Source organism: Rhea pennata, chromosome Z (assembly GCF_028389875.1).
Source record: "Rhea pennata isolate bPtePen1 chromosome Z, bPtePen1.pri, whole genome shotgun sequence".
In the NCBI taxonomy this organism is placed as follows: domain Eukaryota; kingdom Metazoa; phylum Chordata; class Aves; order Rheiformes; family Rheidae; genus Rhea; species Rhea pennata.
This window is the reverse complement of record NC_084702.1, coordinates 53985258-53998261: the sequence shown is the minus strand read 5'-3', so window position 1 is coordinate 53998261 and position 13004 is coordinate 53985258. Positions and strand designations below refer to the sequence as shown.

The window sequence follows — 13004 nt, the reverse complement described above, 5'->3', positions numbered from 1 at the left end:
CATATAAAATCCATATTTTAGATCTTTGAATGTTTGAATTTAGAAGTAGACATTCCAGAGTTGAGTGAACTACTTTAAATCTTCTTGAGAGAAGCAAAGAATTGAACTATTAAAATAGGTACTGAATATTTAAAAACAGACATGGTTCAAGTTAGTCAACTTTTTAGTCAAAAAATTGCTGTTGGGGAACGAATCACTTTTATTCATAATATATGGGCATGTACTTTTATACCTTTAATATTTTGCTTTCCGATGTACAAAAAGTACCCTCATAATACAATGAATGCCTAAAGTAGTGTGCACTGCTAAACATAGTCAGCAGACTGCCTAAGTTAACAGTACAGCCATGGCCCTGTTCTTTACTTTTCTTATGCCAGAGCTTCAGAAAACTATGTTTGTGGCCATTGTTGCTGAAACAAGAATCAGCAAGTGTGAAGTGGCAAATACGGCTTTGGGAGAAAGAGTGCCTCCATTGCGGAAGCAACAATCATCACCCCACTCCTCCTGTCTCCCCAAGAAGAGCAAACTCCCGTTCTCTAGTGTCTGTAATTCTGATTTTCCAGATCAGCTTTGCTACTTCTCCATCTTCCTCTTTCCTCTCTTCTTTCACTATTGAGAAGGTCTGAATAGACTCTGACTAAATGGAAATTATACACACACACATATATATATGTGTATATATGTGTGTGTATGTATATATATATATATATGCACGTGTGTGTGTACATATATATGCATATATGTCTGTATACACACACAAGTACATATAAATGTGTGTGTCTTTGCTCATACTAGAATGCTTACAGTACTACAGAAGAACATCAGCCGCACAGAAGCAAGTCCAGATGCATTTTTAGCTTGTGCGTAGGATCTGTTTCTGAGATGGCTTGACAGCTAGGTTTGAAATATGCTGGAAGGTGTTCTCTGATTCCAGAGTGTATCAACCCTTCCTCTTGCGCCATTCTAGCTTTTATTAAATGTCATCTGCCTTTAGTATTAGAAATTTTAAACAAAGCATTCTGTTTGTCACTAGCAAAGCAGGTAAAACTCAAGTGAAGTCAGACAAACTGTTTATTTTAACGGATGATGAATATGGTCCATTGTGTAAAAGTAATTTAAATAATGAAGAGTATGTGTGAGTTATAGCGATATTCGTTTGTAAACTTAGTCATAGTCACATATGCTAATTTCTTGTCCTACAGTTGTAACCCACCTGCAGTTCCCTACCTTGGAATGTACTTGACAGATCTAGCATTTATTGAAGAAGGAACACCAAATTTTACTGAAGAAGGCCTTGTCAATTTTTCCAAAATGAGAATGGTAATTTTCATTTTCTTATATGCTTTCTCCACAGGTGTTTAATTATATGGGTTAATGATTGATTTAATTACAAGTGCTTGAATTTATCTTCTAAGACTTGCAAATACATTTACATCATGCAAGATACACAACTATTTGAAAAGAGTTACTTGAACCCAGTCTTCTATCACCACCTTCTGGTAATCTGAGGAGTTTTACAATGTGAATTTTGCATTCAGTTTGGTCTTTGAGAAGTCACAGAGACAAAAAGAAGCTGCCCTAGGCTTGTGAAGGAGCAACACAAGTTATTGAGAATAATCAAAATTCAAAGAATGATTCACCAGAAAGCAATGCTGACAATCTGTTTCAGATTTGCTGGAGTCTATGTAAAAAAGCATTTTAAAGATAACTTTCTCCAAATATAATATTGTAAAGCTCCTCAGAGAGAAGCATAGAGACTGCTTATCTGGTCTCAAATTAATGCCCTTCTTACGACTACGCACTGCAGCAGTCACTTCAAGGAAGAGAAAAGTGGTTATCAGGAGAGACACAGTGGCCTGCTTGAGACTACCTTAGCAACCGATGGCTAATTTAGGAAGGTGAAACTTTTTGAAGCAATTAGGAGACAATCTGAGACTGTCCCTTCCCTGCTCTGAGGAAAAAATGGCATAATTTGGTGTAAAATTCTTGCCTTATGTGGGCTAATTGAAGTCAAAACACAGTTTTGCTTACTAATATATATATGCATTCTTTTGATAGATCTCACATATTATCAGGGAAATACGCCAGTTCCAGCAGACCTCCTACCGCATAGAATATCAGCAGAAGGTAAGGCTTTTAGATACTGTTAGGTATTAATGTAATGAAAGCTGCTGTAGCAATTAGTTGCAAGATACAGCCATTGCTGAAAGTGAAAATAAATGTATTCTGCTCCCACACACACAAAGGAGGGGACAGACAGAAATGTGGGCAGGGACCTTTCTGTTGTAATAGCCTGATGGTAAAAATTGTCTTCTCAGCACTGTATAGGGAAGTAAATATTTTCCTCTTCTCTAGAAACTCTCTTGGGATTTGAACCAATGTGATTGTAGTGTATAAGGAAATGAGTTCCAAGAGAAATGTGCACTCCCTGCCCAGTTTAGAGCATAATTCCACAGGGGATGCCAGAATGCTGGCATTAGGGGAGAGGAGATGGCCCAAGCATCTGCTGGTGCTGTGTGCATATTGCAATTTTTTTCACCTTTTTATGGGAGCTGTGGAGATTTGCCCGAAGTCAGTCTGTGCCTTGAAAGAAAGAATTCTTTTCATCCCAGAGTCCAGAAATGCAACATGGGCTTAGGTAACTTGGCTAAGGTTTCGCCCTTTCCTGAGAGAGTTTACTTGATTCCTAGGATACTGCGGGGATAGCTTTATATCATTCATCTGAGCTTTTATGTTTCTCTGAGAAAACGCAACTTGAGAGAATATCAAACAGCTTCTGGAATGGACTTGAAAATAGCATACTGTCTGTTCAGCTATGTTTTCTGTGTTGCAGGTCACTCACTATTTACTTGACAAGGCACTCATCATAGATGAAGATACTTTGTATGAACTTTCCCTAAAGATTGAACCCAGACTCCCTGCCTGATGAACCAGCTTTGCCTCGGAGCCTACAGAAAGTTTTAGAATAATGAACAGAGTTATGCATGCCAAGTCCTAAAGATAGCAAGGGAAATATTGAGAAGAATGCAAGCTCTCTTTTCCAGTGAGAGACACAGAGCCTCACAGCATTACCCTCTCAGGCAAGGAAAATCAGCTATTGAAGGTGGAAGATAAAGATGCTTCATGTCTGGGTTAAGTGATTGCTACTTTGCAATGGTAATGTTTTGCAATAGGGATTATGCATCTAATGGCAAACAGGAAAATGTGAACAGGTAGTCATTGCAGCCATCTTAATGTGACAAATTAAGGGGAAAAATGTAAGTGGTAGTACCATACTCAGTTATATTAAGATGAATGGGCAAAATGAGATGGCACTGATGTGGTCTGAGTTGATTGCTAACTATGCATTCACTAAGGCAGTAGCAGTAGTGGTGTCCTCGTATCATATTATATTCAATGAAAAAAATAGGATCTTGAGAGTCATCTGCTAGCCTGGAGAGGCATTAGGGTAATATCTAGTAACTTCAGATCCAATTATTCAAAACATTTGTTATACAGTTAATACTTCCCTTTATAAAATGTTACCTCCTTTAAATTTCTTATTAGCCTTTTCTAAGATAACAGATTTCACAAATAAATGAACTAATCTTTGTAAATATTTTTCATTAATATGCAATGAGAATATTTACAGCATGGAGAGTAAATGAACTATAATTGAATAGTTGTAAATAGTTGCCAGCCTTGCAAGCTTCAGCTGGGAAATGCAAGGTTAGGAGCTGTACCTCAGGCATGAGAAATCTGAACATACAATGAAAGGGATGGTTAGTCATATTGCACACAGCCCTGAAAAAGGCACTTTAATTTTCTACACCTGCAGATTCCCTGAAAAGTCAGGGTACAAAGCACTGTCTGGACACACTGTTGAGAGAAATGAATGGCTGGTCTGGCAGTGGGTAATGATCAGCAATGAACATTAGGAGTTGGAATGACTGTTTCATTTTACATGAAATTAATGGTTTAAAAAATGTCTATTTCTTGCTCGGTCATTCAGCACTGACTCAGCTCTTTTACATCAGTGACAAACTTTGAATGCACGTAAACAAAGACTTTGAATTTTTATTTGAACTAGTAATTAGCATTTTCAGATGAGCATCTGTTTAAGAAAATGTGCTGTTTTAAGTGTCATAAAGCCTACGCTTTTGTGAGAAACCAGGTAGATAGATTTAATTTCTGCAGCTAGTTGGTACTTTTAGAATTTCCTGTTCAAGGGTGGCCTGTTGTAGCTGCATGGAAAATGAGCTCAAATGCATGCTATACAGTACATTGTAATAAAAAAATGCACGTATTAGCACTGTTGAATAACTTGGCTGGAAAAGTGTCCTTACTTTTCCAATGATAATCAGCCGGTTGAAGAAATAGGGCTATATCACTGTTTACCTCCCTTACATCCTCTCAGGGAGATGGATGTTTAAAATTTGTGACCTGGGCCTATTTGATCTGACATTTCTTACCACAGTCATGATGCTTCTTAATGCTAACAATGAAAAATGAATCTGCCTGGTGTGGTTTTTGTCTTTATTTGCACTTTAATTACATTGTTAGCCCAGCCAAGAGCTGCACAATAAATTCCATTTCTTCTGTCTGAGTGCAAATGTTAGCATTTATAAATGCACCTTAGCAACTGTAAATTTCGTTAAGGTTCCTCATCACAAGGGCGATCTCTTTGTAAATACATGCATAGGTAAACTTCACAAATACTGGAAAAGTCTTCAATTAGAAAAGCAGACAGCAACAAAAAAGGAAATTCCAGAAATATTTTAAATAGTTCTGACTAATTAATGCTGCAGAAGTGGACATGGAAAATACTATTTATGAAAGCTTTTTACTGTTAAAAACTTGCTTGTTTTTATTAATGACTAACAGGAAGCTGATTGCATCCCAGCGCATGATTAAAAGAAAAGCATGGTTTCTTTGGACCACAAAACCAACTTATTGCGTATTTTCTGTACAAAAACAGTTACCAGGTGTCAATTGCATAAAATGTATTAAGGTCATGAAGAAATGGGAAAAAAAGTGTTCCAAAAAGTGAGTTCTTAACTTGGTTTTATTGTTTCTCTGTTCACAAAAAATGTATAACTGTCAATGTTACTGGCATCTCTGCTATGTGCTGTTAACTGCTGCTTTATCTTCCTGTATCCCGTTTTACCAACCTTCCTTGCTGTTCTTAGGGTTACAGGATACAATTCATCTTTCCTACTTCATAGTTAATTTTGTTGTTTTGTACTTTAGGTACACATATTGGTTCTTCAGAGTTTCAAAACATTCAGTGCATTAGTTAACCCTTGCAATACAGAAGGGTAATGTTGGATTACTACTACAGTATTACAAATGGAGAGATGGGAAGACAAAGGATTGAAGATTTTTTTTTTTTCAAATGTGCTGTGTATCCATAACTTAAAATCAGTAGACAATGTGGTGACTTGGCCCTTCTGGAAAAACATATCCTATTTATATGCCAAATGTTACGTATGGGTCAGTGGCAGAATTTATGTTAGAATTGCCAGAGTAACCAGATACTTGATCTGTGTTCAGAACAAAAAAAAAAACTGCTATGGCCACATAAAGCTGTTTTGGTTTACTCATGATTTTCATGCTAATCTGTTTGGGTTATGGATTCAGTGTGTTCCTTAAAATGCAGGAGATGACTGCTCAAAAATGTGAGCATATATCTTGTTATGTGTAATCCTAGTCAGTGCTCCCACCCCTAATCAAAGCTGGAAAAACTTGTTCTTTCTGCAGAAATCCCACAGAGTGAGTGTGGGATGGTGTGTCTCCCCCAACAATCAGGTTGTATAATTCAAGTACATGTGGCCTGCATGCTTCTGCTACCATGCTGCTGCAATCATTTAAGTGATAGCACTAGCTAGGAGGCAACACCAGTCTGCTTTAGCTGAGGCTTTGCCTGGTATATCAGCCTAACCAAGGGTGCATAGTGCACAGGGGTTGTGGAGCTCCTTGCCTCCAGCTTCTCTGCACCTCTCTGCCACAACCCCATTGCTAATAATATATAGAGAGACAAATCCTAATTGTAAAATACCCACTGTTTTCCACTGGTTATTCAAGAGGGATATTTTCCAATAAGGACTGTGGTAATAAGACAGAGAAGGGCTGAAGAGCTTATCTACCTACTTTTCTTAGCTCCACAGCCCTAGTGCACTGGTCAGATGCAGTAGCAGTTCTTCTGTTTGGGAGGCTGCTCCCTTTCCGCCCTCTGGGCAGAAATGCCTCAGGGACTTTCACTGGCTAGCTGCAAAAGAGATGGCGTAGTTCACCCATGTCCTCTGTTCAGCAGTGGGCACACTGCCAGTGAAGTCAGAGGAGAGTTTTGCAGTAATAAAGGTGAAGCTTTAGTAGTTAGTGGGGAGCCTGGGCAGCAGCACTCCTCTTTCATGTGACACAGAGCACATGTCACTGGACACGTTAATACGGGGTTAGAGCTGCCTTCACCCCAGGTCTCACGCCCTGTCCCTCACCCCTGATTAAATTCACCTGTGTTGTATGTGGCACTGCACATCAGTTAGTGGACTTTGCCCATGATTAGTCATAAAGGGGAAGGAAAATAGATCTCTTGAATTTACAGTTGCAGTAAGTGTGTATTTTGTCCCTTTCTTTCAGCCAGTCCTGTAACACACAAACGTGTAGGTTAATAGTGAGAGATTCTACTGCGACTGATCACCATTATTGAAAAGTAAGAAAAACATCTCTGTTCTCTTTCTGTTTTCCTGGTTCTTAATATTGATTGTTGGTTTTTAGGATAAAAAGGAACTTAACTCTTTATTTAAAGTATTTATTAACTTTAATCACATTGGTTTTGATTTCAGGAGATGTTAATTATCTGAAGTTTTCCTTAATGATTATTATTTATTTTAAGAGTTTTTAAAACATTTTTTTTATTTGTATGGGTATTCAATCTCTCCTTCTTTCACTGTTATCAACCACATTAAACATAGATGTGTGATTTAAAATTCTCACTGATAGAGACATTTTAACCAAGTCGAAATTGTTATCAATTAAGGGTCAAATTCTTCAGTCTTCATTTTGATAATACCTTGGGCTTTACTGAAAGCTTTCTGTAAGTAAAGATTGGGGATTTGGCTCTGGACTAGTTGCCTGTCACAGTTTTTGCCTCCAAAAGTCAAATGTCTCTGTATGATGTTTCATGTCCAACATGCTGCTCAGATATGATTGTTTTGTTGTACCTTTACTTTTGTAATAGTCTCTAAAATTTTATTCTTTAGGTGAACAGATGTGTGTTTATTTGACAGATGTACCTATATCTAATTCATTGCTTAGTGCACATCCAGATGTTTTTGCATGTGTTGTAACTTACCTTTTGACCTAAGGTTATTGCTTTGTATTGTTTGTAAGGCATATCAGGCAGGGTGTTATGCCTGTATGCTAATTAAACATTCTCTTTTTTTCTGAATTTCAATAATTCTTACTTGCTTCTGGTTATTTCTTATTGCATTATAGTGAGTAAATGGTGGATCTGTAACCCATTCTTTCTGAATTACTGAGTCTTTTAGAGAAACATGGAAGGGGAAGGGAAAAGCCAATAACTGAAAAGGCAAAAGCAGAAAAAGTTCTTTCTGCTTTTACTGTTGGAGAATTGTTTGACTTCCTGCATTTTATCCTTTATTCATTTATGCTGCTTTGAAACTGCTGTGGGCAACACTGTAATTAATGCTGTTTTAAATTTAGAACAAATAACAAAGCCTTCTTGGTACACAACAAGAAATGCTGAGATCCATTGCAGAGTGTACAACATAAATACCTAAATAAGGCATGTGACATAAATTAAACAGAACTAGGTGCACAGCTCATTCTTCTTGTTGGACCAAAAATTATGCAAAGGAAAGCATCTCCCATTCCACACCTTTGTTCCCTTTATGCTCCTGTAGAGGTTACAAATAGGTGGAGTCCAAACACCATTTCAGAAGGTGTTTAATGACTTCCTATTTCAACAGAATATTTCTTTAAACAAGAGACAAAGATTTACGCTAATAGAAGGAAATAGCATTTACCTAACATCTTTATTTTGTTGCTTTGTTGTTAGTTTTTTGTCTAAACATCCCTAGCGTTCTCCTGGTTGGTGTTCTGCTCTAGATTTAGAGAAACAGAGTATAATTTCCTCCCTTGCCTTCCTATATCATTTCTGATAAGAATTAAGAGCCAGTAATTACAGATTCATTAATACATCATTCTTTCCTATTCCTTTTACAGATGCTTTCTTTGGATTATCAACTTCAAAGGTAGTTCAGTAACTTTAGGGTTCTCTGCTTGTAAAGGCGGTGGAATGAGTGTCCTTCCAATGAAACTAGTTCATGCTTTTAATATGAAACTGCCCAAGTAAGCACAGAAAACATTTTATGTTGGCAAGTATGGTATGTCCCTCCTCTTCTGATAGAAAAACAAGCACACAGAGATAAAACACCTTGCATGTTGATGCAAAGTAGTTGGTGGCAGAGTTTAAGACTACAAAACCAGGTCTTCTCTTATATGCTTTAATCATTAAGTTTACAACTTTCCTCTGTTGAAGAGATTATTTTTTAGGAGAGTATGAAGGTTTTCTTCCTCCCCCCTCAAGAATTAGCATATTTTAAGTAACTAAACAGTAAGGGCACACCGGGTCTGTGGGGCGTGGGATAAAACAAGTGACATGTCTTAAAATCAGAACCCATTAGGTGTTTTGTGACCTTGCAGTCATATTTTCTGCAGTTTTTTTCACTTTTCAGTATGTCAACTGAAATTGACTGAGAAAATAACTTTTAAGGTCTTTTTTGTTTGCTTTTTGTTTTTTGTTTTTTTGTTCTCTCTGTGTAAGAAGAAGAAATCAAACTACCTGCCAAACTGTTTCATATAAAAGTACTGGCTGTTACAGGATGTTTTTCTTTTCAAGTTGTTTTCCCACACTTCTACCATTTTATTAACCTTATGTCAAGGAGTTGGCCAGTTTCACCTCTTTCCCCAAATACCATTATCATGGACTGTTGTTTAACAAGTATTCAGCAGGATTTTTGCATTCTGTATTTTACTATGTTGCAAGAAAAAAACCACAAAACACTCTGTAAAATAGCAGACTCACTGAAACAATCAAATTTCCTTCTAGGAAAGCTTATGGCACACAGCCCTTTTTAATCTTGCCTGTGAAGAAAGAGAGGGAAACTAGCAGGTACATGCTGTTTGAAATTCTCCACTTTTTGTAAAGAGAAAAATGAAATCAGCTCTGACTGATTGTGCAAAGGTAATGAATGAGAATTGTTAAGACTGAGTTATGCCTTGAAAGTTGTTTTTTGAATGTTTTGGTCTTAGTATGTAACCTAGGAGAAGTAAATTTGAGAAAGGCAGATTTTTGCTTGAAATTTCCAGTTTGTACGGTTACTGAAACAGTTGTTAGTGTTCATTACAGTTCTTTGGCAGAACCCACCCTGCATATGGAGGTTGATAAGTGTAGTAGAATATGTTTTAAATTTGTTTTCCTAGAGGCAGCAACTCTGCTTTGTAAGCTGCCTTGAAGTATGATCTGCTGATGTATATAATATGTATGTGCCTAGCAAGATGTGTCAGAAACAAATTAACATCTCTGCTTATTTCTGAAGCTTTGAGATCTCCCTGCTACTGTCCACTGGAATCTCTTAATTTATCCAGATTGGAAACTGGTTTATTTTTCCGTTCTAGATCCTAGATTTTAAATCAGTTGCAGCATTGTTCCAGTGCTGTTTTATGAGGAAAATAAGAATCCTGCCTATGAAAAGTCTAATATTAGAGATTCAGATTCCCAATTAGGGTGTGTTTTGAGGACAAATCAGTGGCCTGTTACAATCTGAGCCTCCGTCATCAGAAATGTCTGGCCGTATTGGGGCAGCAGAAGGAACAGAAAGTGGATATGAAGGGTTGGGGAGGAGATAATTTCAAAGTTTTCTCTCATAAAGCAGTAACATTCATTTTTAGTCATGTTCTCAACATATGCTCTGCAAATGCTCTTTTTTCATCTTTTTAATGATACAAAAATTTCACCAAAATATCATGCAAGAGCAACTTCCCAGAGGGCTGAAAATGTCTGAAATAAACTTGTTACCCCTTTCAAGCACATGATTCTACACTAGGCAATTCCTAACTTCAGTCTGACTAATTAAAATCATATACATTGGAGTAGTCTATAACACCGCTGGCAAAAATAGTCATCACTTTTTAGACAATTTTTTGAAGGCCTCATTTGAATTTTGGATATTCCTGTCTTTCCAGGGGGAGTCTAGGTCAACTCGATATTTAGGAAAGGCCCTTTTCCTTCCTTTGGCCTGAAAATTCACTGCTAATTATAGAAAACCTTTCCTTTAGTATGTAATGGATGTCCTGTAAAGAGCAACTTCAATAACTTAAAATAACTAGGGTTATTTTTAACAGGTTGGCTGGATCCAGTTCAGCTCTTTATTTAGTTGACATATATTACTAACAAAAAGTACCTTTCTTTAGAGTAATCATTTCTGTCATATAGCAACATCGAGAACAGGGAAATTACTGTGGGTTATCTCTCATAACATGGCATCTGATGCCCACAACTGTTGGAGGACTGTTCTGGGCCCACTCCTGCACCCGGTCAACAGAGAACATAGCAGCGAGGCCTGCTTCATCAGCTCCATCAGCTTCAATGGAATACAAGTGGTAGAGTGCCACCTCAAAACAGTATTTTCCTGCTTTGATATCTCATTAACTGCCTACACTGGATGTTGAACATCCACAGTCACAGGGAAACCTCAATATAAGGTTTTCCTGACGTTGTTTTCCATTTAATAGCCAATGGCATTTCTTCCAAAACAGCCCAGGATAGAATACTTCACTGCATTATTCTCTATCTGCCATCAGGAATCTCAAGAATTAAAGACGCACTGAACTTGAACACCACTGATTTCCATGGAATCTACATCAAGCTAGCTGTTTACTTCTAAAGATAGGCTGTATTTTAGCTCTTTGCAGCTGTGCAGTACTGGAGTTCTGACTCCAACAGCAGGAGAGCTAATAATTAAGCATGCTTGCTTGCAAGCTCTTCAGCTAAGATGAGGTCCTCTCATTTGATACATGTAATAAGTAACAACCGTAACTAGCAGTATCATTTCTTTCATGATTTCTTTGATTACTAATAAATTATTTCCCATATATGGAACTTTGACTATATAGATTTTTTCTTTGAAATAAACATGTCAATTAGAAAGTCCTTTTCCTGGAACAAAATGATCTTAGTTGCAGTCTGTATAGATAACTTCCTTGTTCAACAGCATCCACAACAAATTCTAATGAAGCAAAAATTATTGCTGAATTGTAGCTGAACTCCCTGTGCAGGGACAGATGGCATTAATATGAATAGCAATTGAATTAACACTCAGCTACCACTACCTCCCCGGCACAAGCACTAAAAGCAAAAAAGCATTTTAACTGGGAGATTTGACATAAATAGTTAGGTTAGATAGAGATGAAAACAGGGCATTATTTATGGACGGTTTGTAGCATTCCAACTGTTCTGTAGCTGAGTTCCTTAGAAAAAAGATCAAAGAACAGTTGTTAGATTAAGTTATTTTTCAAGTATTAATGATATGTTCTTCAGCAATCAGAAGGGAACATGCTAACACCATTTGCAAGGTGCTTGTGATGTTAGTTAGCAGACTGAGTTTTATGTGCATCTTCTGTTCTAGGCTCTGATCTGGCAAGTAACTTAAACATCCACTTAATTATAAGTCAGCAAGGCATTTAAGATCATGGTTTCATCAAATTAACTGAGATGAAGGTCTTTTTGCCTTCAGGGACTTCATGAAAAATGATGTGTGTTGTCAAAACTTTAAAAGGGCTATGAGCCTCAGTCATGAATTGCAGAACTGCAGGCTGGCTGTGAGGGCAGCACTATGAGCAAAAAGGTGACAGCCAGCGCAGAAGTAATGTTCGTATCCAAAGCTCTACATCTAATGCAGAGTAGGATCCTTATAGCCAAAGCAAAAGATACAACACAATCAAAAAGTAGCCCTTGTTGAGGATGCAAAGAAAATCTGGCTTCTGTTTTCTTTGCTGATTCCTGACAGGGCAGATTTGCTTTGTATTGCTGTTCTGCTCATCTTTTTATACTCATTTTCCCTTACAGAGATCCTCAGTTGGCTTTTTTGGATCAAACCCAAAAATGTAACATCGGGTTGATAAAAGAACAGGTGCAGTAAAGAGGGAGTGCTGCAAATACTAGGTAGTCCAGATGGATTGCTCTGAGGTGGCTGCTTTGTTTTTAATTATAGTGGGTATGCGTGGCTCCCTCATTACTCTAAAAAAGAAATCCTGACACTTTGGGGGAAATATGTGTATGTTTTGTAAATCTCAAAAGTGAGATTGGGATTAGGAAATTGCCAGGAATAATTCAGGAAATACTAAATGTACAGTGGAAATAGTTTTAAAGTCTTCAGTTTTTAAAAGCGGCTCATTATTTGCCTTTGTGTTCTGTCAGCCTTTATAAATCTTTAGTTTCAGTGGGAGCAGAGCTGGGTGAATAAAAGTATGTATGTGTTCTTTTTGCACTCCCACCCAGCACGTTATTTCTTCTAATATTTTATTGGTATGTAGCTAATACTCTAATGTGAGGCCACAGAAACCACCCTAGCAGTTGATTTCTATCAGCACTTTTTACATGCCATATTTCTGGACCCTACCTTACGTGTAGTCAAAAATAATTTATGTAGCGAATTAAAAAGAAGAAAAAAGGTAGGCCTGCTGTCATCTCATCTCATTCTTCAGACAGCTAAGTCCAGTTTCCTGCTCTGACCAGCTTCCATGTGGAGTTAGTACAGGTGGATTTCTCCTGCTCTCAGGCGTCTCTGAGAGGCCTGCTCATGCCCTTTCTCTTTTGGCTTTTACCCAAAGAGGCCTTGGGGTGAAGCAGTGCAGAGGCATCTCATTGCAGTTAAGCATCTGGCCAGTCATTGGCTGATGTAATCTCTTTCCCCTTGAGAGGTATTTGAAAGATGATGTTGCTC

General features: G+C 37.6%; 1 protein-coding gene across 4 annotated transcripts in view; it reads left to right on the top strand.

The window, feature by feature from the left end:
* RASGRF2 (Ras protein specific guanine nucleotide releasing factor 2) overlaps positions 1 to 7435 on the top strand; it is a 120868-nt gene extending 113433 nt beyond the window's left edge. For all 4 annotated transcript variants that reach the window (XM_062599690.1, XM_062599689.1, XM_062599688.1 and 1 more), the window contains exons 25-27: positions 1203 to 1320; positions 2059 to 2127; positions 2834 to 7435. In XM_062599690.1, the coding sequence (XP_062455674.1) occupies positions 1203 to 1320; positions 2059 to 2127; positions 2834 to 2926 (280 nt within the window). In that variant the 3' untranslated portion in view covers positions 2927 to 7435. The remainder of the gene's footprint in view (positions 1 to 1202; positions 1321 to 2058; positions 2128 to 2833) is intronic.
* The last annotated feature ends 5569 nt before the right edge of the window (positions 7436 to 13004 follow it).